The 26,652-nt window shown below is 46.2% G+C and overlaps 1 protein-coding gene across 7 annotated transcripts in view; it reads left to right on the plus strand.

The window, feature by feature from the left end:
- Positions 1-26,652, plus strand: part of UTP25 (UTP25 small subunit processor component) — a 78,425-nt gene that overhangs the window by 16,458 nt on the left and 35,315 nt on the right. For 5 of the 7 annotated variants that reach the window (XM_036343298.1, XM_036343299.1, XM_036343303.1 and 2 more), the window contains one exon: positions 5,899-6,666. The exons of 1 other annotated variant lie outside the window; for it this stretch is intronic. In XM_036343298.1, coding sequence (XP_036199191.1) covers positions 5,899-6,142 — 244 coding nt within the window. In that variant the 3' untranslated portion in view covers positions 6,143-6,666. Of the gene's footprint in view, positions 1-5,898; positions 6,667-20,918; positions 20,943-26,652 lie in introns of those variants that run through there. One more of the 7 variants, XM_036343302.1, reaches the window with a different exon arrangement.

Here is a 26,652-nt window from a genome sequence, read left to right on the forward strand (position 1 = left end):
ATTATCTGGCTCAAAATGTCAGTAGCCCCGAGGTTAAGAAACTGTGACCTAAAATAATTCTCTCTTTTTTTTTTTATGACATTGACATTTTTTTAAAAATATATTTTATTGATTTTTTACAGAGAGGAAGGGAGAGGGACAGAAAGCCAGAAAGATCACTGAGAGAGAAACATCGATCAGCTGCCTCCTGCATACTCCCCACTGAGTATGCGCCCGCAACCAAGGCACATGCCCCTGACCGGAACCGAACCCGGGACCCTTGAGTCCGCAGGCCGACGCTCTATCCACTGAGCCAAACCGGCCAGGGCGACATTGACATTTTTTGAAGAGTCCAATCCAGGTTCCTGTAGAAAATCCCACAGTCTCAATTTGTCTAATTGTTTTCTTATTTAAACCAGTGGTTCTCAAACTTTGCTGTACATTAGAATTCCCTTGCCAGGTCGTACCTCAATGCCAGTTAAATCGCAGTGCCTGGGGCTGAGCCCAAGCATAGATATTTTAAAAAGCAAACAGGTGATTCAACATCCAGCCAAGTTTGGGGACTACTGATTTAAGTGAAACATTTTTTGGTAAGAATGCTACCTAGAGGATATTGTCTACTTCCCACTGCATCTTATTCATCCCATTCTTTGTGATGCTAAGTGTAATCACTTGGTCCAAGAAGATCTGTTCTTCATCCACCTCTCCATTGTAAAAATACCTTTCCTATGTAATTAATGTTATATATGGGGTGTGTATTGCTTATTTTAATGGCTGCATAGTATTGTATTGCATGGATATGTAATTAACCCAGTTTTCTTTTAATAAGAGTATAGGTTTCCCCCTCTTTTATGCTATTATATACAACTAGAGGCCTGGTGCATGAAATTTGTGCACTGGAGGTGTGTGTGGGGGGGTGGAGGGAGGGGTGTCCCTCATCCCTGCCTGCACCCTCTCGCAGTTCAGGAGCCTTCGGGGGACATCCTTAGCACTGTCATGGAGGAGGGAGAGGCTCCCACCACCACCACCACCACCACCACCACCACCGCTGCGCTCGCCAGCCATGGGTCCGGCTTCTGGCTGAGTGGCGCTCCCCCTGTGGGAGCACACTGACCACCAGGGGGAAGCTCCTACATTGAGCATCTGCCTCCTGGTGGTCAGTGCACTTCATAGTGACCAGTCATTCTGCCATTTGGTTGATTTGTATATTAGCCTTTTATTATAATGCCAAGAACGTCCATATGCATAGTTGTGTGGTTTTTTTTATTATTGTCTGAAGTTGTACATATGTCTCCTTTTTTTCGGATTAACATCCCCCCCCCCCCCAAGCCATTCCCACCCTGGGCAAGCCCCTACCACCCCAGTGTCTGTGTCCACTGGTTATGCTAATATGCATGCATACAAGACCTTTGGTTGCTCTCTACCACCACCCCCCTTCCCCCGCCCCCCCCCCCCCATTTGTCTCTGGTTCTATTCTTGTTCATCAAATTATGTTGATCATTATATCCTACATATAAGTGAGATCATGTGATATTTATCTTTCTCCGACTGCCTTATTTTGCTTAGCATAATGCTCCCCATTTCCATCCATGCTGTTGCAAATGGTAAAAGTTCCTTTTTTTTTCTTTTTTATAGCGGCGTAGTATTCCATTGTGTAGATGTACCACAGTTTTTTAATCCACTCATCTGCTGATGGGCATTTCGGTTGTTTCCAAATCTTAGTTATTGTAAATTGTGCTGCTATGAACATAGAGGTGCATATATCCTTTCTGGTTTCTTGGGACATAGTCCTAGAAGTGGGATTATTGGGTCAAATGGGAGTTCCATTTTTAACTTTTTGAGGAAACTCCATACTGTCTTCTACAGTGGTTGCACTAGTCTGCATTCCCACCAGCAGTGCACAAGGGTTCCCTTTTTTCCACATCCTTGCCAGCACTTGTTTATTGATTTGTTGATGATAGCCATTCTGACAGGTGTAAGATGGTCATTGTTGTTTTGATTTACATCTCTCGGATGATTAGTGACTTTGAGGGTGTTTTCATATGTCTCTTGGCCTTCTCTATGTCCTCTTTCGAAAAGTGTCTATTTAGGTCCCTGGCCCATTTTTTGATTGGATTGTTTACCTTCCTTTTATGAAGTTGTATGAGTTCTCTGTAAATTTTGGAGATTAAACCCTTATCTAAAATATCATTGGTAAATATGTTCTCCCACTCAGTGGGCTTTCTTGTTGTTTTGTTGATGGTTTCTTTTGCTGTTCAGCAGCTTTTTATTTTGATGTAGTCCCATTTCCTTATTTTCTCCTTAGTTTCCATTGCCCTAGGGGTTGTGTTGGTAAAGATATTGCTACGACATATGTCTGCTATTTTGCTGCCTATGGAGTCTTTTGGGATTTTTATGGTTTCCCGTCTTACATTTAAGTCCTTAAGCCATTTTGTTTTTTTGTTGTTTTTTTTAAAAAATATTTTTTATTGATTTTTTACAGAGAGGAAGGGAGAGGGATAGAGAGTCAGAAACATCAATGAGAGAGAAACATTGATCAGCTGCCTCCTGCACACCCCCTACTGGGGTTGTGCCCGCAACCAAGGTACATGCCCTTGACCGGAATCGAACCTGGGACCCTTGAGTCTGCAGGCTGACGCTCTATCCACTGAGCCAAACCGGCTAGGGCCGTTAGCCATTTTGAGTTTGTTTTTGTGTATGGTGTAAGTTGGTGGTTTAGTTTGATTTTTTTTTGCATGTATCTGACCAAATTTCCCAGCACCATTTATTGAAGACACTGTCTGGACTGCATTGCATGCTCTTGCCTCCTTTGTCAAATATTAATTGAGCATAATGGCTTGGGTCAATTTCTGGGTTCTCTATTCTGTTCCATTGGTCTATATGTCTGTTCTTGTGCCAGTACCAGGCAGTTTTGAGAACCGTGGCTTGGTAATACAGCTTGATATCTGGTATTGTGATCCCTCCAACTTTTTTCTTCTTTCTTAGGATTGCTGTGGCTATTTGTGGTCTTTTTTTATTCCAGATGAATTTTTGGAGAGTTTGTTCTAGATCTTTGAAATGTGCCGTTGGTATTTTCATATGCATAGTTGGTGACATAGTTGCCTAGTTAATTCCTTAGGATAAATTTGAAAAGGAAAACTTGGTACCTCAAAGGCTGCGCACAATTAAAACTTTGCTCTGCATTGCCGCTTATTGGCTCACTCCCATGTTCTCCTTATCTTCCCTCCTACCCCCCACCCCTGCTATCCAAAATACACAAGAATTTATTCTTCACTGGCCCATTTCTGCAAACCCTGCTTGTTCCCAGTGACTTGGTAGTCAAAATGATAGCCTCATTGTTCTGATGTATTTTTCTTGCTTTTTTTGTGTGGTTTTTTTTTTTTTTTTTTTTTTTTTGTAATTGTTAGTTGAATGTAGAGGCTGAGGCCAGTAGTACTTTATGTCCAGTCACACCTCTTTGTGTGAGGCCACTAGTGTGGGAGTTGGGAATCTAGTCAGGCTTTGGTTGTTACTATAGAAACCTAGGATACAGCCCAGACTTTACATTTATTCCCCCAGCGGATGATGGCTTCGTGCGGAGCCTGGGTGATGCAGGGCCTTTCCTCAGTGTCCTGCTCACTCAGCTTTCACCAAGACTGGTACCCAGTGTCAGAGTCTGTCTCCACACTCCTGCCCCTCCCCCAGCAGCAGGCTGCCCCTGCTTACCCACTGCAAGGCTTAAGGCAGGAGAGCGGGCTCTCTGTCAGCTTGGTTTTAGGCAGGCCTTGCTCAATCTGGGTTTTGGAGGTGGGACTTTCTCTGGGTTCTTGCACACCCTCATGGCAGCCGAATTGTGTCTGTAGAGGGGTCTTGGTGGGAAAGAGGTCCTGCTTCTCCCCTGTGGTGGCAGACCTTTGCTCACGTCTGTGGGATCTTGGGCCGAATGGGTTTCATGTTGTTTCCCCAGGAACAGGCCACTGTTGCTTTTTACTTGGTGTAGGTCGTGGGGATGGACGAAGTTGGGGCATAGTTACTGCACCTCTCTTAGGGCAGATGGCTTTTGTTTCACCTACGCTCCCCCACCAGCAATTGACCTTTGCCCTCTCCCATTGGCTTCAGGTTTTTGCTTCATGTACGATATGGGTCCGGGAAAGTTCGTATAAGGGTTCATGTATGTACCTCCAGGGAAGGCCTGTGGAAAAGAGCTCATGAGTGCCCAGCTGGTGTGGCTCATGGTTGGTACCTATGAACCAGGAGGTCATGGTTCGATTCCTGGTTAGGGCACATGCCTGGGTTGTGGGCTCGATCCCCTAGTAGGGGGCATGCAGGAGGCAGCCAATCAATGATTCTCTCTCATTATTGTTGTTCCTATCTCTCTACCTTTCCCTTCCTTTCTGAAATCAACATATATATATAGCTCATGAGTGAATGTGAACTAAGGGAGTGTCTAGGAATCCCAGGGAAGCTAAGCTATCAACCAAGCCCACACTTATCCTTTAAGAATTTGTGGAAAGTGTAGCAGTTTTCTTCCTACCCACTTCCTTGGCAGCTTCTTCTTCCTCTTGTTCTCTGCCAAAGGGGAGATAGTTCTCATGTCCTCTTTTCAGAGGGGCTTGTCACTCTGGAATAGTCATTAGTGGCCTAAAGCTGGCCTATCCTGGCTCTTGAGATCTCATTACATGTCTCTTCCCAACTCCAAGTTCAGCAACATGACATTGGTAGCTTGAAATAGGCCAGGGGGAAGTATTTACACCGCAGAAATGGGCAAATGCTTCAAATCATTACCCTCGCTTCCCAGCACCCCATCCAATCAGTTCACCTGGTTGCCTCGTAACATCAGCTGTCAAGGCTCAAGAAAAGAAACGCTTTCGTATATGATCTGGAGTTTTCTTGTTAGTATGGGAGCAATGTTCTTTTGAGTTTTCTACATATTAGCTGAAGTGGAGCTCAGTGTTTGTTTTGTTTGTTCTAATAACTAGCGAGGTAGAACAGCTTACTCAAGTTCATCAGCCGTTAGAATTCCTTTATGGAAGGTGATGTTGCAACGTGAACCAAGGAATGGGTTGCAGTTACAGTTTGAAAGAGGAGGGTCTCCAGAGAGATCAGGAAGAGCCCTGGGATAAAAAGGCAATGAAAGCTTGTTCTCTGTGAAGAAAATAAAATTCCCAGGGGAGTCTATAACGTCAGCAATGTATGAGCCAGACGAACAGGAATAATCAGAAGCTTGTCAACATACAAAATCTTCCTTATAGTACCCCAGAGGGAATGATTGACCTCGACCCTAACCATATGGTGAGTCCCCAGGGTCCACCACTCCCTCCTCCCTTCCACCACCACTGTGCAGCACTGTGCAGCAGGGAAAGAATTGCATGAGCTGTTAAACTAATTGCTTTCCCATAATGCCTAATGGGTCCTCAGGCAGGATTTTGTAAATGGATGAACTTGGGACATCTGCCGTGGCGTTAACATGTCTGTAGAGTGACAAGAAAAGACTAATGGGAAAGCATTTACAGTTTATGTGGTTTATCTTACGTGCTGGCTCTGACCTCATCGTCATTACAGAACAGTCTGTGTTGCCTGATTATAATGAGGATAATGTTAAATTGTAAGTGCCTGCCTTTTAAGCTTTCTCTGACAGACTGCTAATCCCAAATCTACTATCTTCTCCACCCTACCTCAGAGTATACACGAGTCTACCCAGAGCAGACTCAGAAATGTGATTTATTTTCTCATTCTCTTCAGCCAAATATTAGGAATTCAAATATATTGTCACAGAAATAAGCCCTTCAAGCTCTAGTGAGCATAACCTTTGTTGTTATTGGTGCCCTTGTCTTCCTGCTCGAGCACACAGCAGCAGAGTGAACTGCGTCCCTGCAGATTCTTCGGTAGCTTCCCCATACGTTTCTCAAGTAGACCTGGCCTCTCTTTCCCTTCTGACAGGTACACTATAAAAGGCATCAGGAACCTGATTTTCTATGAGCTGCCAACATATCCCCACTTCTACAGCGAAGTCTGCAACATGCTGAGAGCCGCCACCAGAGGAGAGGAAGCCGCCTGGACCTGCACTGTCCTCTACTCCAAGTACGATGCCCAGAGGCTGGCTGCGGTGGTCGGCGTGGAGCGGGCCGCGCAGATGCTGCAGTCCAAAAAGAACGTCCACCTCTTCATTACTGGAGAGAGATGAGGATTTGGTGGGCAGGAAATGGTCGTTGGCATGATACCTGGGCTTGGTTCTGTGCCACGTGGACTGGATTCTGATCGCTTCTACAGGACAAGGACTGCCATAAGGAAGGAGCACCAGCAGCATCGTGTCTGACACTTCTTTTCAGGTTTCGTGTCCCTGAAAACTTCAGCGTAAACCAAATGTTGGTAACTCCCATCTTCAAGGGGGAAGCTAAGGGGAGGGAATCTTAGAAGTTGATAAAGCAAACTTCTACTTGTGAATATTTTTTTTAAGCCATAAATTCTTTTATTGTGATTTTTACCTCTAATTTATTACACTTCGTAAATTTGTTCAGTTTGCCTATTTCTGTTTGATATTTTCTTAAAGTAAGGAAGGCATATGTGTCATTGCTTGTGAGAACTGGTGATGAGAAACTGGAAGACTTCTCGCTGCTGAATATCCTGTGAATTTTGGATTGCACAGCTTTTGTAGAACTGTTATTTTTCCCCAACCAAACTTTAAAAACTACAAATACTTGATTTTAACTCAACCAAGAAGAGTGCATTTATTCACTGATTTTTTAAAATTCACAATAGTAAATATTTTAGTTAAAATATACATTTTATACAAATATAACATTTAGTTAAAATGTTATATAAAATAACTTATATTCTGTTTCAAGAAATAATTTTATGAAACTTTTGATGTTGAAATATCCATCTTCAACCTCATCATCTTCATCGTTATTGTAGTCATTCTTTAAGTCGTATAACAGATAAAAAGGAAGTGGTACTTTTTGAAATATTTTTAAACAAAAATTAAAAGTACAGAACCATTTGAAAGTAAGTTGCTGACTTGATGGGCCTCTCACTCCTTAAAAACCACCAAAGGACATTTTTCTGTGGAACCACAAAACTATCAAATCAGGAAATTGCCGTTAATATTTTGTCATCTAATCCTTGGATCCATTCAGGTTTTACCAAATGTCCCAATAACGACCTTCATAGGGGTAGGGTGTGGTCAGAATTACATGCTGCTTTTACTTATCCTGTCTCTGTATGTCCTTCATTCTGGAATAGTACCTCAGCTCCTCAATGGCTTTCTTACCTTGACCCTTTTTTTTTACCGTGACCCTTTTGAAGATCACAGGCCAGTTATTTGGAGTGTTTCCTTGTGATTGGGTTTAACTTACGCATCTTTGGCAGGAACAGCTCAGGAGCAATGCTGTGTGCCCACTGCTCTCAGAGGTGGGGCACGATCTCGGGATCGTCGGGCAGAGCTGGGGCAGTCCCATCCCTGAGGGCTGCCTGACCGCTTGTTTCCGGTGGCGTTTGCAGGTTTTCCACTGTAGAATCACTTCCCCCTTTACTTATTAACCTGTATGCGTACAGACTTGTAGTTTCATCTGTCATTCACTGGGTTGTGATCCGTTACTATCCTTATTTCTTTAGATGTTTCAGTGTCTCCTCAAGCCAACTCTTGTGACTTTTTGACTTGCTCCCCGTATACTTGGACATTTCTTTACTTTCTGGAACAGTAAGACAGTCCACTCTCATCTTGTATTTTTCCTACAATAGAAAATTATTTTCAAACTAGGATTTGAGTGCTAGCTGTGCTCAACACTATTGTGGAGCCACTGGTCCCAGGCCATCTCAGTGGTCAGAGCTTGGGAATATTTACATGTGTTTACATGTATACACACATGCATATGGCATCATTTATTTATCTTTCTATATATTGAAAATCACGAATTCATATCATCCTCTGATTCCAGTCTGACACCACAGGGTTCCTCTTAGTTTTCTCCCTTTTCATAGCTGTAACTCCCTCCACAGTGATATATGTGGCTCCCATTTTCCTCAGTGGAACAACCCTTAATTGGTACAAGTTTTCTTCTACTTGGATGCACTTAAAATTGCTTATTAAGAAAAAGTGAGCCCTAACCATTTGGCTCAGTGGATAAGAGCGTCGGCCTGCGGACTCAAGGGTCCCAGATTCGATTCCGGTTGAGGGCATGTACCTTGGTTGCAGGCACATCCCCAGTAGGGAGTGTGCAGGAGGCAGCTGATCGATGTTTCTCTCTCATCGATGTTTCTAACTCTCTATCCCTCTCCCTTCCTCTCTGTAAAAAATCAATAAAATACATTTTTAAAAAAGTGAAATCACTTTAGGGTCTTCCTGCTATTTCAATAGGCATTTTTATTTCTCTCTTTTTTAAAAAAATATTTTTATTGATTTCAGAGAGGAAAGGAGAAGGAGAGAAAGATAGAAACATCTATGATGAGAGAAAACCATTGATCGGCTGCCTCCTACACACCCCCGACTGAGGATTGAGCCTGCAATCCAGGTATGTGCCCTGACCAGGAATCGAACCGTGACTTCTTGGTTCATAGGTCGGCACTCAACCACTGAGCCGTGCCGGCTGGCTATTTCTCTCTTCCTAACATGGAAAATAGTACTATTTATTCCATATGTAGATGGGTTCCCAAAGTTGTGAAAATTTAGGTGACAATCTTAAGCTTACCGAACCTACGCAACAAAGAACTTTTATATCCATAGAGTGCCCTGTGCTTATTGGCATATTGGTACTGTTGTTTACCATCGAGCTTTTATATTGTGAGAAAAGAAATGAGTTTATTTGTCTAGTTCAGAGATAAGAGGAAGAAGGAATGCTGATCACCTGCATCTTCTATTCCGTTTTCTTTTCCCTGTGGATTGTAGCTAATCTGGCTTTCATTATCAGCATTCACAAGACTCCCAAATCTCCAGCTCCTCCACTCCTCCGCTCACCTGTGAGCCCCGATTTCAAGTCTACGGTGTAGCCTGGGGGATACGTGTTTTAGTAAGCATCCATGGTGATTTTGGTGCCAGCTTGTAGCCAGGCAACTGCTTCTTTTCTGCAGAGAACACTGAAGATTTCAAGTGTGAACAAAGTATTGGGTTTTGTTCCTGGCTCAGCACCTGGGAAAGAAGGTAAGCTCAGCAGTTGGTCCTGGCTCCACACCGTTGCATTAAAAGGATGCCTTAGCATCAGGTCTCTTGCACACACAGAGTAAGGGAGAGTCTCCTGGACCATGGGTAATAATGCCTGAGCTGGAATTACATGTCTCTTTCATTTTATGTTTCTTTTAAAAATATTTTTTTATTGCTTTCAGAGAGGAAGGAACAGGGAGATAGAGATAGAAACATCAATGATGAGAATCATTGATTGGCTGCCTCCTGCACACCCCCTACCGGGGATCGAGCCCACAACCAAGGCACATGCCCTTGACTGGAATTGAATCTGGGACTCTTCAGTCCGCAGACCAATGCTCTATCCACTGAGCCAAACCAGGTAGGGCACACGCTCTGTTGATATTTCTTAGCAAGCTTCTTTACAGCAAGTGGCTAGATGGTGCCTATAGAAAATAGACAAAGGAACAGTCCCAATCCCAGGAGGACGAGGAATTATAAGACAGAGGACCTTACCCAGAAAGTAAGACTTTTAAACTTTTTTCTTCCCCCTAGTAATAACTAGCTTAGCACTTTTCTTTTTGCGGGGAAAAAGCTTTGAGTCATGAATGCTTCCTACAGCTGGCTGCATCATGTGCAGTATTCAAAAAGCAAGAGCTAGCTAATCATAGAGAACCAGCAGCAGCTAAACAGCCCTCTGCTGGCTTCCAAAGGCTTGTAATGGAGTGCAGATGGCCCCGGTGGGATGGGGAGTGTGTCCCTGCTGACTTCTCGCACCCCAGAGGGCCAAGGCAGGCTCGGGAAGGCTCAGCGCCCATTGTGCCCTTGTGGGGGCAAGGAGCCAGGCTGCCAAGGGGGTCTGGGGAGGCAGGAGGTGTGAGAGCCTGCTGGCTGCCTTCTGCCTAGCCTCTCCAAGGCCACAGGAGCAGGTCTTCAAGCAGCAGAGTTTAGATGGGATGAGTCTAGGGTCTCGCGATTGCAGCAGGTCTGGGGTGAGGGAGCGAGTTGCAAGTTGTTTATAACCGTCTGCAGAGCCTCACTGGGCAGCCTGCAGGTGGCCGCGAGGTGCCAGGAGCTTCGGGAAGAGGTAAGTAGTGGCAATACATAGACCTCGCCTGACAGGAAGCATCCTCCAAGGAGGACGGGCCTTCACAGCCAGCCCACCCTCCCCTCCACCCATCTTCTCCCAGTCTCTCCCAGTTTCTCTCTGAGGAGTGATCTTCATCACCACGTCTACCCCTTGACTTCTCATTGACAAAGCTTTTCTGGAAGCCTAGCTACATAGAGTGCCAAGTAAACACCAGTCAGCTGTTAATTACAGAGCCAGGGACTCGGGAGTGGCCACACAGATAACCATAATGGGTGTCGTTTTCAGGAGATGAGAGAGAGGAGAGCTCACTCTTTGTTCTGGGCCTAGACATTCCTCCCCAGGGAACCGCCCCGCACCCCCCTCAGCATGTTCAGCTGACAGGAAAAAGTGTGTTTCTTTCTAAACACGATTTCTTCTTCCTACATCACGTGCTCTAACGGAAGTTGTCCTGTTCCTGGAGCTGAACGCGTTCCTATTCCCGCTCCCAAGTTTGCTTTGCGTGTGCTTCCCGTCTACGAGGACTTTCCTTTCTTCGCCGTGGGAAGGCGTGGCCTCTGTTCCCATTGCGTGTGTTCCCATGTAATTCCAGGGTTCCCCTTAACCTCTGGCCACATGTCCTTCCTCCTGTGGGAGGTGAAGGCATGAGAAAGATCAGCTCCAGGCTGTGCTCATAACAATGCTGGCTGTGTCCACAGCTCCTCTGTCTCCAGAGGGGTCCGGACTGATCTGCTTGCCACATGGCTCGTAGCCCTGCACAGGGACATCTGAGCCTGCCCCTGGGGGGGAGCTCCACCCCGGTGCCACCCTCTGCTGGAGAAACATCTGCGCTCGCTCATCTTCCTGATGGCCCCCCTCAATGGGAGGGATGACACATTCCTGGGCTGCGCCTGGCCCAGCTGTCACGTTCTTCAGTCTTGGGCCTCTGCAGCTGGCTGTGACCGGTGGGAACTGGAGCCTCGCTGGCCCGCCGCTTGGCTGGCTTGGAAGCTGCACTGATTTCCTGCCAATCTGTCCTCCCAGCGGAGCCACGGCCACAGCTGGCTGCCTCTTGCCAACCCAGGGAGTGATACAGAGCCCAGTGTCCTGCAGCCCTTGTCCTCACTGCCCTCTGCAGCCCCTTCATCTGTCAGTTTGACTCCCCCCTGGAGGAATGGCCCTGGGCTCACAGCTGGTGTTTGTCCAGATGGTCATTGGTTTCTACTTTGTGCTCATTATCTCTCAAAGCTGGCACTGAGCTTCAGGAAGAGGAATGTAGTGGAAATGCATAGACCCACCTCACCACCAACCTACTGCAAGAGCTCCTCGCTACTTCTCAGCTTCCTCATCTTTATCAAGTAGGCAGTAATCCCCATTCTGCTGATGGATGAGAGAGAGAGAGAGAGAGAGAGAGAGAGAGAGAGAGAGAGAGCGCTGTAGTTTGCCTGTGTTCACCTCCTCCTCCCCTCTCACGGAACCCTGGATTTTATTGGGGTGGCACAATATGCAGCTAACGCATTTCCCAGTCCCCCTTGCAATAAGGTGTGGTCAGGGAAGTGCACACTAACCATTGGGAAGACCTTCAGGGCAGCTTTTCAGCTGAGAGGAGCACCCGATTCCTTCTTCCCTTTGGCCGCCAAGGCTCCTGAGGTCGGAAGCTCTGTGCATAGAAGTTGTGGAGCAGAAAGTCAGGAGCCTGCTCTCTGATCACATTCTGGAGTGGCCACGCTGGTCCTACCGGCCTCCCTTTGCCCTCTTATGTGAAATCTAAACCCCTAATCTGTTGAAGCCACGGAGGCCAGGCCTCTACTGTTAGCAGTCCCTCACCGATACAGACGACAGACGTGGAATCACAGAGTCCTGAAGTCCAACGACTGCCTGTCCTTTCTTCTGTCCTCTGCAGAAACCAACAGAAGGACTGGACTTGAGGGTAAATGCCTGGCCACTTGGGGACGGTGGGGAGGGAGTGCTGAGGCCTCTGTGACTTTGCACTCTCACCTCTGTCATCTCCAGTCCATACTGGAGGCATGACAATTGGGAGGGCAGTGTCCTCTCTTAGGATTTATGGAAACATAGGAGCAGAAAAAAAAGTGGCAAGAAAACAGACTTCGACCCTGAAAGCCAGTGGCCACCTGTGTTTCATCTCTCCAGGTGTATTTCACAGCAAAATTAGGAAAGGTCTTGGGATCCAGTCTGCCACGTGACCCGTGTCTCCGGCCTCTGCCTGAGTGCTTTCACGGATGAGGTACTCACTGGCGCTCTTTTCATCAGCTCTGATCGTTCGAGACTTTGTGAGACTTCCATCCATCAGAAAGTCCTGGCACGTCAACTGTTATTTTGGATTTTTCTTGCTTATAAGCCACATTCTTTTCAAGTGAATAAAAACGAGATTTTGGAGAGAGAAAGTTTCAGAAAGTAGCTGTGGGGATTTTATTCAGCAAATTCCAGTTCTTAAGGATGAGGAAGTTTGATATTTTATGAATTGCAAACACCAGGTGGCGCTGTGAACAAGATGGAACAGTAGCCGGCACTTCACCTCCCCACTGCTGCTGTCCTGGGCTCCGGGCTGCAGAGATCCATAACCAACACACAGCAAATGCAGAAATTCAAAAACAGGCACAAAAACTTGCGGTATAATTCAATGTTTACATTTATAAGTTAATACCTTATAAAAATGATTCCACAGATGGTGCGTTTATTTCAGGAAACAATTTCTGTAGAGCAGTGAGCGCTATGTTTGAAGAAATAGAAAGCCTCAAGCAGGTGCAGTGTATAATTAAACTCACAAATCCCTTCTCAAATAGACATCTCTAATACACACCCAAAATCATAACCTTGAATAACTTCCTTTGGAGATACCGCCAAATCTGTATAGATGAGGCCCAAGCCACATGGTCCCCTGGTCCCCGTCACCACGCTGTGGCGACACCTTTTCTGCAGAGAAGAGATTGGCCACAGTGACTTAGAATTCTGGTTGCCGCCTGAACCTTCCTTCTGGAGGAGTCAGAGATTATCTCGCAGAGACGGAAGTTTTCTCTGCTGGGTACTTTCCTAGCTTCTCAGCCATCCACCCTCCCAGGCCTAGCTTGTTATTCATTTCCTTTGTGAGACGGTCCACTCCTTCACCTATGCTGGGGCCAGATGTCCTCACACCTCCTGCCTCTGGTCTTCCTCTGGAGAACAGCATTTGCCTGGCCGCAAGACAGCAGGGGGCTGTGGGGAAAGATTTATTGAGCACCTACTATGGGCTTGGAACCATCCTGAGTGCTTTACCTACATCATCTCACAACAACCTTAAACGTAGCATCCATCATTATTTTGCAGGAGAAACAGGTGCTCAGAGAAATTCGGTAATTCTCCCAAAGTTAAACAGCTAGTGGCCAAGGCCATGTGTCAGGACCGGTGGCTTGGATGGAGATGAATCTTTGAGGGGGTTTCTCCCTTGTCTGGTCAGTTTGGTCAGCGCTCAGGCCTTGATGAGGCTCTTCTTGGTATAGTCCTCACTTTGGGACCTGGTGGCCTAGGCTTTGATCCCAGCTTTACCTTTTCCTGAGCATGTGACCGTGGGCAAGTTGCTGATCTCAGTCTTACCTCAGTTTGCTTATTTGCAAGGTAGAGATAATGATGTCTTGGGGAGTGGTATTGCTAAGAATAAAATGAAATGACATGCATCTGGTAGGGATCATAGGAATTCCCTCCGTTTCCCATGCTCACCCATGGATTTGTTCATTGTACAAGTATGTGCTGAGCACTCAGGATCCAGCAGTGGGTGAGGCAGACATGCTTCTGCACTCAGAGAGGATGGTGTCGCTGGAACGGGGAGACAGAAAATAAACAGAAGCTAGACAGTAACATAATCTCAGATGGAGCTAAATCATGGAGAAAAATGAAGCGGGGTCAGAGGATGGAGGTCTTTGGCCATCCTGCTTCCTTCGCATGGAATGCCCCATCACCACGTCCAAGCTGTTAACCCTCGCTCATCTTTCAAGGCCCCCTTCCAATGGTCATCTCTGTGGAATCATCAGTTTATTATCAAACGTAATCATGCCTGCCTCCAGACTTTCCCATTGGTTGTCTACACCTGTCTGTGAGGCTGAGGACCCCCACTCTATCTTATTCATTGTTACATTCTCCAAACCACTGTCCACCCGCAAGAAACGCTCCTTGGATAAGCCAAAGAGAAGAGCTGATCCTATCACCCTGAGCAACGACCCAATGTACTGGTTCGCAAGAGGCAAATTCTGCGGGTGGGGAAAGGGAAAGGTATCCTGAAACCTCTACAGGAGCCAAAGGAACAAGCTTTCAAACAAATGACCAAATGAAACATCACACTGTGTGTGAGTGTGCATTACAGGCAGGGATGAAGGCTGACAGAAGGGAAAAACCTGTTTTCTAGCAGGCGGAATAGTGGTTCTCTTTTCTAAAAAGCCCAAGGCCTCCTGAGCCATGCCAATTTTAGAACATTTTTATCATTTCAAAAAGAAACCCCAGCCCAGCCAGCTTAGTGGTTAAGCGTTGACCTATAAACCGGAAGGTCATGGTTCAATTCCCGATTAGGGCACATGCCCAGGTTGTGGGCTATATCCCCAATGAGGGGCGTGCAGGAGGCAGCCAATCAATGATTCTCTCTCATCATTGATGTTTCTATGTCTCTCTCCCTCTTCCTTCCTCTCTGAAATCAATTTAAAAAGAAAAAAAAGAAACCTCATCTCCTTTAGCTATTAATGCCTTTAATACCACACCCCAACCATTAGCTTTAAGCAATCACTAATCTACTTTCTGTAGATTTCCTTGTTCTGGATGTTTCATATGAAATGGAAAAAAAAATCATATAGTATGTGGTCTTTTCTGACTTGCTTCTTTCACGTAACGTACTGTTTTCAAGATGCTTCTATGTTATAACTTGTCAGTACTTCATTCCTTTTGTGGCCGAATATCTATTCATCAGTTGATAGAAATTTGAATTGTTTTTACTTTTTGGCTATTATGAATAGTGCTGCTATAAACATTCAGGTGCAAGCTTATGTGTGAACATATGTATGATTTTACTTCTCTGGGGCATATACCTAGGAATGGAATTGCAGAGTTGTGGTAACTCTGCTTATTTTCACATTTCTGATATCATCTGAGGGTTCTGATTTCTCTACATCCTCACCAACTCTTGTTGTTATCAGAATTGTTTATTCTAGCCATCCTAGTGGATGTGAAGTGATATGTCATTAGTGGTTTTGATTTGAATTTCAATGTTTTTTATTGGTACATATATCTTGTTTTATGCTCACAACTACTTTATGAGGTAGGTGGATTATTACCTCCATTTTACAGATGGGAAGAATGAGGCACAGAGAGGTGAAGTGACTTACCTAAGGTGCACAGCGAGTGAGGGTTAGACTAGGACATGAACTCTATCAGTCAGCTTTCATGCCCCTAAATAGTCCACCATGTTGCCTTTGCATAAAGCGCAAGAGGATTGGGGGCAACAGGCAGAGTGGCCAAAGGACTTTTCAGGAGAGGAACATCTACTACTCGATTTTAAATAGTTTAGGTTGCTGCATATACAGTTCCTTCATCTCCATGTGTGAATGGTTAGTTTGCGGAAAGGGAGCCCAGTTCTTTCATCTTTGAGTTAAAACCAGGGTGAAAATAAAGGAACAGCCACAAGATGTAGGGCAGAGAACAAGAACTCAGCAGGGGCAGAAAGTTGGAGCCAGCGCTGAAGCCCGTCATGGCTCCCTTAATAATTCACAGAAATTTGCAAGAGGGCTCTAGCTTTTGAATAATCCAGACACTTCAAACAAACCTTATCTGGATCTGAAGGGAGCGGGAGACCCCAGCTGGGTTCATTTATGGAATCGTGTAACAGAAGTATGGACAGATTTGTCTCTACTCCTCCCCACTCCACCCCCAGCCAATTCCTGGCCTCCTATCCAAACGAACATGTGGTGGCAAAGCCGCTCTTTCCTCCTCTCCTTCGTGCCAACACTGAACACACGGGCCTTTGCTTCCGACCTTGAAGAGACTGTAAAGTCAGCATCAGTCTCCAAAATCTTTCTCAAAGATGGGCCTGTAAGCATTCAGAGGGGTCAGAGGACACCCCAGATAGAAGCTTTCTTCCCTCAAACTCACCCCAGGAATCTTTTGTTTTTTTAAATATATTTTTTTATTGATTTCAGAGAGCAAGGGAGAGGGAGTGAGAGATAGAAACATCAGTGATGAGAAAGAATCATTCATCGGCTCTCCTCCTGCACACCCCACACTGGGGATCAAGCCTGCAACCTGGGCATGCACCCTGACCAGGGAATGGAACTGTGACCTCCTGGTTCATAGGTCGACACTCAACCTCTGAGCCACGCTGGCTGGACCCAGGAATCTTTTTGCTCCAACAGCTCCCACCCCAGCCCTACAAACACACGCACACACACACACACACACACACACACACACACACACACACACCCTCCTCCTGGTTCATCACCAGACAGCCCGATGATTCTCTCTGATACGAGAAGCTAAGGTAACAAGAAGGAGGAAGGAATGAGTCTGAATCAGGTGTAATTTCTATATCTCCATCCTGCATCCCCGGCATCTGCCTGCTGATTTATGAAGAAGACGGGTGATGGTTTAGGAATGATGGACGGTCCTCTGAGGAAGCAGTGCCAGAAGCGTGATGAGCAGAAATGCTGAACAAGATGCTGGCTGGAGGGGAAACCTGTCTCCCAGGCCGATTAGTTTGGGTGGGAGCCAAGAGAGGCAGAAACTTATTACAGCTCCACTCATCTTTCTTGCTACGTCCCGTCCCCCCCCCCCCCCCCCCCCCGCCCCGGATCCCAGGATAAAATGAGATTAGCCTCAGAGCTCAAGGTGGCTAACTGGTCTGAGCCTACCACAGCAGTGTCTCAAGGCAGATGACGGTTACTAACAAATGCATATGATTCATCTCCCCATTTGGTCTGTAAGACACATAAGGACAGAACTGTGACCTTTTTTCTGTAATTCCTGGAGTAACCAGTATAACACTGGGCCCAAAAGGTCAGAGCAACTTGCCAAAGTGAATTGGCTTCAAAGTAGAAATGAACTTTCATTTTTTAATTTTCCTTATTTTTATTTTATTTTTTTCTGAACTTTCATTTAAAGAAATATATTTTTATTGATTTTTAGAGAGGAAGGGAGAGGGAGAGAGAGATAGAAACATCAGTGATGAGAGAGAATCATTGATTGGCTGCCTCCCACACACCCTACACTGGGGATCCAGCCCGCACCACTGGGAATTGAACTGTGACCTTCCGGTTCATAAGGCAATGCTCAACCCCTGAGCCACGCCGGCCGGGCTCTCCTTTTATTTATTTATTTTATTTTATTTTATTTTTTTAAATATATTTTTATTGATTTTTTTTTACAGAGAGGAAGGGAGAGAGATAGAGAGTTAGAAACATCGATGAGAGAGAAACATCGATCAGCCGCCTCCTGCACATCTCCCACTGGGGATGTGCCCACAACCCAGGTACATTCCTTTGACCGGCATCGAACCTGGGACCCTTCAGTCCACAGGCCGATGCTCTATCCACTGAGCCAAACCGGTTTTGGCTCTCCTTTTATTTTTAAAATAAAGAGACTTTGTCTAATCTGCCAGCTGAGAAATAGAAGCCAGATGAATCCAACTCGTTATGATGTACGGAACACGGTGGATAATTATAAACAGGGAAGCCCACGGTGAAATTTGAAGGAGAGTGGGACTATAAAATGTTGAAAACATGATGCTCATATAGTCATATAGCCGAAGATTTATTTACCTCATTAGGGAGGGAACCGCAGGACGACAGAGCCAAATCAAAGGCAAACACAAGAGACTTTTATATGACCATTAAAAGAAAGGATGTGGGAAGTAGGTTTGCAAAGTTACATAAAAGTTGTTAATATCCCACATGGCGATAAGATCAGACTTTAGAGTTATGTTTTCTATTTAATAGAATTCATTTGCATTTCTACCGAATAAAGATCATTTGCAACGTAGCAATCTTCTTAACACCTAACTTTATAGAGTCTGGCCCTAACTATTAGTAGTTAGTAAGTCTAACTAAGTCACCTCCCTAGGGCATTACATGATCCTTGGGTGGGCTTGTTAGACGATGCAACGGCATGACACACTGGTACATGTTAAATTTCGGATAATTTTTCTTAACACACAACTTCACTCTTTATAAGATTCACAGGCCATTTGCCTATTAATAAAGTCACCATACATGACCACACATAAGGCCAGAAAATGGTGTTCAGAAGGTATGGGATCCAAACTGCAGCCCCTGCCAACATTCCTCCCCCCGTCTTTAGCCATTTTCCCATCTTCCTCCATGTTCCTTGGAAATAACCACCCACGTGGAATGAATAGACTTATCTCTCTCTGTCTGACTTATTTTAAGCCCTAGGTTTATAAGCCAAGTATTTCCTGTTATGAATGGGAATTGTAGTTGTTAAAAGCGTATTTGTTCTCTTTTGCTTTTCCCCTGATAGACTGAAAGTCATTCTCTGGATCCCACTCAAGTGTAGGTTGGCTGTGCCAATATCATCAAGTACAGTGACAGTCTTTTTTTTTTTTTTAATATATTTTATTGGTGTTTTTTTTTTTTTACAGAGAGGAAGGGAGAAGGATAGAGAGTTAGAAACATCGATCAGCTGCCTCCTGCACACCCCCAACTGGGGATGTGCCTGCAACCAAGGTACATGCCCTTGACCAGAATCGAACCTGGGACCCTTCAGTCTACAGACTGACACTCTATCCACTGAGCCAAACCGGTTAGGGCCAGCGACAGCCTTTATAGGCACGCGGTATCTGACGGTGAGGGAATTACTAGTCCAATGGCTGGGAGGATAACCCTGCCCTGTTGAACCAGGGTTACTGAACTCAGCAATGGAGCTTTGGAGGCGAAACTGTCCAGCTCCGAGGACATGGCTTGGGAAGAGCTCCAACTCGCCTCAGTGGCATTCTAAAACTAGCAAAGGCAGGTGAGAGGATTGATTGGCACTTGTAACTGTTATTGCTACCTGCTGGACCAGCTGGAGATTTAAAAATAGCATTTCTCTTGTTCAGTCCACTTTGCTACTATGAACCCTCCAGCCTCCTCATAGTTCTCCCTGCTGGTTCTAGGGGACCCCAAGGAGCACGTCACAGCTATATATATAAAAAGCTGGCGACCATAATGCCATAACGACCAGAATGACTGGTCGCTATGATGCCCACTGTTGCCAGCGAACCCAGACCGATAGGGGGCAGGGCTGGCCGGCCAATTGCCCAAGGCCCCTCCCCCCAGCCAGCCCAGACCTGATCAAGGCCTGATCAGGGTGGGCCAGCCAACCTTTGGGGCCGGGCTGGCCAGACACCCCCCCCCCCGCCCCCCGCACGAATTCATGCACTGGGCCTCTAGTGTGTCCATAAAATAGTCCTCTGGGCTATGACCAGCATCCATCATTTTCTTCGTGCCTTGGCTTGCTGTGCTGAGTTCTGTTTACAGATCACGTATGCCAGTGAAGCCACCTGGAGTCCACCACTCTCCACCTCTCCTGTGCCACAGCCACCGGCACCACAGCCACCAATCCTCTGCACTGTCTAATGCCCTCCACGCCCCTGCCAGCTTCCATGGAACAACTCACTTAGTCTGAATTCTTTCCTTATTGCATCCCTTTCTCCTGAGGGCTCAGGCAGGTGTCATTTGTGCTGAGAGGGGGGGCCATCTAGTTTTTCTGCTCCTCTCCCCTGGACCCAGATTTGTGCAACTCTACCCTTTGCTCCTTAGGACGAGCTCTTTCCTGGGAGGCCCAGGCCATGATTCTCCAAACATGCCTGAGGATGTCTGGATCCAAGGTGAACAAAGTTTAGGTTCCGGTTGAGACCCTGCCACTCCACCTGCAAATGGATGTGCGTGGGAAAGCAGGCCCTCACCCATCAGCTCTGAGAGGCTCACAGATACTGCCTTGGAGAAGCAGAGGGACGCAGGGGCAGCTTTGTGGCTGTTCTGCATCAGATCCTCAGACGGGTGAAGACAGAGTGGGGTATTCAAGCAGAGAAACAGCACAGTGAGGCCTCCAGGATCATCTCAGCTGTGCTATTAATGAGTCTGGACAAGTCACTTCTCCCTGGCCTCACTTTCCTTACATATAAAACTAGAGTCTTCTGTCTAGATCCGGGCTCATCAGACGTTTTGTGTAAAGGGCTAGATAGTAAATATTTGAGGTTTTGTGGGTTATACGGTCTCTGCCACAACTACTTAACTCTGCAGTTGTGACATGAAAGTACCCTTAGAAAAACGTGCCCGTGTTCCAATAAAACCTGCCCAACAGGCACAGGCGGTAGACGGGACTCGACCCCTAGGCCATAGTTTGCCAGCCCAGGTCTCGGTGGTCTCCAAAGTCCCTTGAAGTTTCAACGGTTCCTTTAGGTTAGAAGTGAATTACTTTGATCCCACACATGTAACACATTTAAGTGTAAGATCCCCAATATAATAACACCAACAGTTTACTTGTGTTCTTTTTTAGATAACACCTTTCCTTTTCTCCAGTAATAAATTGAATCTCAGCATCATTTATCATGAGCCTGAATGTGCCAGCTGATGGTCTTGCTATAGGGGAGTCTAACAATACCCATGATTAAATCACACACATCAAATTATTCACAAGGTAATAAAAAGACATACAAGTAATAACTACAAAACATTGCAATTATTGCTATGATTGTACTGTAATCCATTATCAAAACTTAAATCAAGTTCCATTACATCCCAATTTCAGATGCTAGCAGGGACCAGGTTCAAGGACATTGCAGTGTAACATGTGTAGGATCTACTGAACATCGGCGGGTTATCTGCAGTGCATTCCTGTGAGACTGGATGGTCGTGCCTTCTCTGAGAAGTCCTGATGCAGACAGACTGGTCCGCAGAGCAATGCCGGGATAGACTGTCCTTCAGATGCAGTAAAAGTTAGTCCTTTGTTCAGCTGCAGAGAAGGGAGTAGCTTATAGAGCAAAACATGCGTATGAAGAGAACCTCGCGTTCTGCAATGTGGCACCTGGCATTCCATGTGGATGGGAAACAGCGGGCAGAGCTGCGCTTTAACATTCACAAGGCAGGATCCCCAGCTCTGCACAGCTTTGTATTTCTTGTGATATTTCCTTTTTTTAAAGGGAGATGAAGTGTCGGTCGAGAAGATGCTTAGACCACAAGCGAGTTAGTGTGCTTTCATTTCTAAAATGCCATCATGACTCAATATATCCCTTCCCTAAAACCGGCAATAAACTTTAAGTTCCTTTGACAGTGAGGCTAGATGGCTCCAAAGGCTTACCTCAGTCAAGTCTTGGGTAGCCACATAGATGTCACCAGAGGAGCAGTTACGCAGTCACTTCAGAAAACCCTCAATCCATTTCCAGCTGACTTTGGGATATAGTATACTTTGGCAGAAATAAATTTACATTTTTCCAATGTTTAAAATATGTTTTGATTGATTTTAGAGAGATAGGAAGGGAGAGAGAGAGAAAGAGAAACATCAATGTGAGAGAAACATTGATGTTGGGTTGCCTCTCACGTGGCCCCACCAGGGATCAAACCTACAACCTGGGTATGAGCCCTGACCATGAATCAAACCGGCGACCTTGTGGTGCACAGGATGATGCTCAACCAGCTGAGCCACACTGGCCAGGGCAAATTTTTTCCTGTTTCACCAGAGCCTTTCCCTGTACATGTGCTGAAAGAAAGGAAAGCTTAGAGAAGGGGCATCTACTTAAGGTAACAGTTTAATAGAAGAACCAAATTTAGAACCTTGGTCTCCCGAAGCCAAATTTAGAGCTCTCTGAGCCGCAGTAAGAGCTATATTTTACATCGAGCATGTCAAACTCGCAGCCCACGGGCCGCATGCCTCGTTTATTTGGCCCGTGTTAGCCTTCGAGTTTGACACGTTTGTTTGACCCTGTGACCCTGTGTGCGTGTAAGAGCACGCCTGCACTCCTACGCTTGTGGTTTCTGTTCTTTCCTATTCGATTATTTCCTTTTAAAAGGGCTGGTCCGGATCCACTCAACTGACTTCACAGCCCACTGAGAGGTCCCAGCTCGGCTCAGCTTTTTAGAAACTCTAGATGACAGACTCACTCACCTGCCGTCAAGACTGTACGCTTTCTCACGACAGCGTGAACAGGGTTTCCTCCGAAAGATCGCATTTCTGTGCCATTTTCATAGGCGAGAAGAAAGACTGTGTGGTTATTTGGTTTCCTTGGACAAAAAAAGCTTAAATGTACATAAAAGGAGCCACAAATCTGTCAAGTATTTTCAAAGCATGTTCCAAACTCACTTTCTCCATGAATTCTTTCCAGACTGAACGTATGGAGCATTGACTCTTTCAGCGCTGATGGGCAGGTTTTTTGCAGTACATTCAACCACTAATCCTGAACTTCACCCTTATCACATTCCTTCTGGGAAAAGAGAGAGAGAGAAAGAGAGAGAGAGAGAGAGAGAGAGAGAGAGAGAGAGAGAGAGAGAATAAATGAATGAGAGAGAGATGAGAGAGAGAGAAATGTCCCATTGATGTCTAGGAGGCTCGCCCTGCTTATTCCGGATTCGTGGGGAATGGAGGCTTTTCTGTATGATGGAGGATCACGTGTCAGCTCTACCGATCAGAGTTCTGTGTATTCGAGTGCTGGAAACGTGACGGGAATGCCACGAAAATGTCAAAATCCAGCTGGTCCAGAATGAAGCACAGGCTTTTTAAAAGATAAGCAGATTTCCAATGCAATTTTGGAAACTTCAGGACCTGAATAACAGAAACCTAACTAGTTTCAATCCCCTCTCTAATCCTCCCCCCCAAGAATCCTGCAGAGATATGTCCAGCAAGGATCCCTTTGAAATTCATTGTGTTTTCTCAGACACCAGGGCTGCAGGAGGTCTTGGTGAGGGGCGAGGAGCAGAAGGGGGAAGTGCAAAGGGTTTAAAAAGCCTTGCACAGGAGAATGGGGCTACAACTCGGAGAATGACAGACGGCGGACTCTCCGCAGACCTTGCAAACGGACCCTCGGGCCTGAAAAGGTCTTTCCTAAAGTGGCTTCGAGCTCCTCCTCCTTCAAGAGGCGGCAACAGAAAAAAGGAGCCAGGCAGGCAGAGGCCAAATGCTCTCCTCAGCGGCTGCCCCAGCTAAGCTCTGACCCCTGAGCTGATGGGAAAATGGTTCCCAATTAAGTCACTTCGTAAAAAAGAGACGGTTTTCTATCTGAATGCCCCCGCGGTTCTCCTGTTGATAATCTGTTGCTCTAATCAGCTGGAGTGGTCACATGCCAAGGCTGCAGCCACCGAGGGTGTACAGAGGCGGGGACCATGTTTGGCAATGCCCTTGCCCTACTGAGGGGACCGAGGAAAGCTGACAACAGCAGTTCCTTACAGTAATGCTGCTCACGGGAGACCTGGGGCTGAGCTCTGTGCCTCCCGGTCTGAAGGTGTAGGATATTTCTGTGCCACTGAGATAAAAGAAAAGCCAGAAAAGCCCCTGTGCCTTTTGTTAACTGAAAGATAAACTGGGGAGGGCTTCCTTTTTTTAAAAAAAATATTTGTATTGATTTCAGAGAGGAAGTGAGAAGGAGAGAGAGAGAGAGAAACATTAATGGTGAGAGAGAATCATGGATCGGCTGCCTCCTGAACACCCCCTACTGGGGATCAAACCCGTGACCTCCTGGTTCACAGGTTGATGCTCAACCACTGAGCCACACCGGCTGGGCAGGGCTTCCCTTTTGAAGATCTTGCTGGATTGTTATCGGTGGAAGGGGGGTTTTGGGGGACCACTGGAATAAGCATTTCCAGAGGCCCACACAGGAGGATGCGATACAGTAGAAAGCTTTACTAGTATTTTTGTGGAATTACATTCCTGAGTTTCCAACGTCCCATATCCCTTTGTCCAGTCATAGGAGTGTAGCTGGGGTTTCAGTGAAGCTAGAAGCAACGCCAGTGTCCACAGTTCCCTTTCCAGGTGGGAATCGGGTCCAATACAGCATCAGACTAGTTATAGTCCATTAGTCCATTGTGTGTGGGGTTCGCATGGCCGTGGGCCACGTGGGCGAATGCACAAGAGCCCCACAAACCCAGCCACACAAGTCTCAAGAGTCCCAAGAGTCTGGCCAGGATGGCTCAGTGGCTGAGTGTCAACCCATTGACCCTGGAGGTCACGGTTCAATTCCCAGTCAGGGTACATGCCCAAGTTTCGGCCTTGATCCCCAGTAGGAGGTGTGCAGGAGGTAGCCAATCAATGATTCTCTTTCATCATTGATGTTTCTCTCTCTCTCTCCCTCTCCCTTCCTCTCTTTGAAATCAATAAAAAATGAGTCCCAAGAGCACAAGAGAGCAAACCCCTGTGTTCAGGGGATTAAATATCCCCAATTTTCTGCCTTTGCAGTGGCCACGCCCATTCTGGCCAATGACCTTTGTTCTCAGGTGTGGCTGAGGGCAAGCATCTTCCCTAGTCATCCCAGCGTTACTGGGCGTGTCTGTCTCCCCTTTGTTGGGTCCCTGGGGGTGTCAAGTTGTAGCTTCCGGGGGAAGCTGTCCAAATGGCATCCCTCTCACGTTGTCTTCTCCCTTTGCTCCTTTCCTGTTATTAATCACTGGGTTAATCACAACCCCATCAGGATGGGAGAAGGAGCATGTTCCCTCAGCGGTGTTTGAACAGAAGCATGGAAAGCCTCCATCTTTGTTCAGCAGTGTGGTTTTAGGACATCTGGGGAAGGGGGGTCGCGGGGGGGCAGGCCACCCAGTTTGAGGCTGTGGACTCTGAAGTTAGACCAAGTGTTAGCTCCAGCCCAGCACCTCCCAGCTGTGTGACCTTGGACAGACGGTGGCCATCTCCCCGAGCCCGTGTTCCCCATCTGCCAAAAGACGATGCTGCCCGGTCGGGTGGTGGTAAAGAGCGAAGAAGATTGCATTCGTGAGTGCGGAGTGTCCAGCGATAGAAAAGCACTTATTAAATGGTACAGAGAAAGGGGAAGTCTTTTCCACTTTACAGACGAGGAAATGAAGGATTAGAGAGATGAAGGGGCTTGACCAAGGTCATAAAAACCAGTGCGTGGTAGGGTCAAGATTCTGTTTGAAACTGAATCCAGGCACCGTGGTTTCCCTGCTGGTACAGATGGAAGCAAGCATTGAAACACATAGTCTCACTGGCTGTGAGCTGAGCAGAGCGCTTTCTGATAGACTTATCTAAAGCAGGCTAAGCCCAGAGGATAAAGAGTGCGCTCTCTCGGGTATATCTTGGCAGGAACGAATACCAGTTCTCTTTGGTTCTTGGGCCGACCTCGCTCAAGGATTCCATTGTTCCGAGCACCTGGGCCCATTTCTCTCTGAATTCCGGGACATCTGGTCGCTGGTTCCCTGTAGCCAGGATCTGCTGCTTCACGTTTCTTCTTTAGCATCTAACAAAGATGTCTTCTCTTCCGCCCTGAGACCCAAAAGAAAATTGGCGGTCCTGGCTCCCCACCTCTGACCTCCACTTCTCTCTCCAGTTTCCATTTGCATTTGGTTTGAGTGGAAAATCCCACTGCGGCCTTCTACAGGTGAATGCAGTCTCTCTAATTACATTGAATCTACAGACATCAATTTTTATAACCCTAACAGGCTTAGCGCTCGAGTTCCTGTGATCATTAGATATCTTGGACCCATTCTTCCGGCTACAGGGGTCCCTTGGGAGGCTACTTGACAGTGGCCAGTCATCTGTCTTGAGTCATATCTACTGTGCTGGCGAATAGAAATGCATGGCTCTGATCAGTATCTTTCCTTAGGGCTCAGCCATCTTCTGGCTCCATTCTCTTGTTGGCACTTTAAAGGGCAGCATTTCCCACCATTTCTATTGGAATATGTCCCTCCTCACTGTAGTGGAAAGGAAAATAGAAGCTATGCCATCATTTGAAGTGTGTTTAGTTCTCTCTCTTCTGATTTCCTTGTTTCCTCTCCTTTACTCCTCCTTCCCTTCCTCCCTCTTATCTTTTCTCTCCCTTCATTCTCCTTGTTCTCCTTTCCTCTCGCTCCCTTCTCCTAGTCCCTCTTTCTGTTCCTCTCAATTCATACATGTTGATTAGGTACCCAACTAATTGGGCGAGATAACTGAGTACCCAAAATGATATAGTATCTGCCCTCAAGGAACCCACAGCTTACAACCTAATGGAAACTTTCCCTATAATACCGTCTTTTTTCCAATTTATATTGAGGACTGAAAAGTCTGGATATCATTTAGGGTTAGTAAAAATTTTCTTACAAAAACGAAAACTCTTTGAGGATTATGTGTGAATCAGTCATTCACTCACACATCAGTATGAATTAATTCCATAAGATTGCTTTCTCTCTCATACCTAGTTAAGCAGCTGCCCTGTAAGAATAAAGATTCTGGGAGGAGGAGGAGGAGGGGAGAAAATGGTATCATAAAACAATTTTGGAGGTTGGCAGCCTCAGGAAAACACTTTGAACAGCAAAAGGGCGCTGTTCAGTGGGGTAGCGATTCTATCCAC

This window comes from Myotis myotis, unplaced genomic scaffold (genome assembly GCF_014108235.1).
Source record: "Myotis myotis isolate mMyoMyo1 unplaced genomic scaffold, mMyoMyo1.p scaffold_m19_p_18, whole genome shotgun sequence".
In the NCBI taxonomy this organism is placed as follows: Eukaryota; Metazoa; Chordata; class Mammalia; order Chiroptera; family Vespertilionidae; genus Myotis; species Myotis myotis.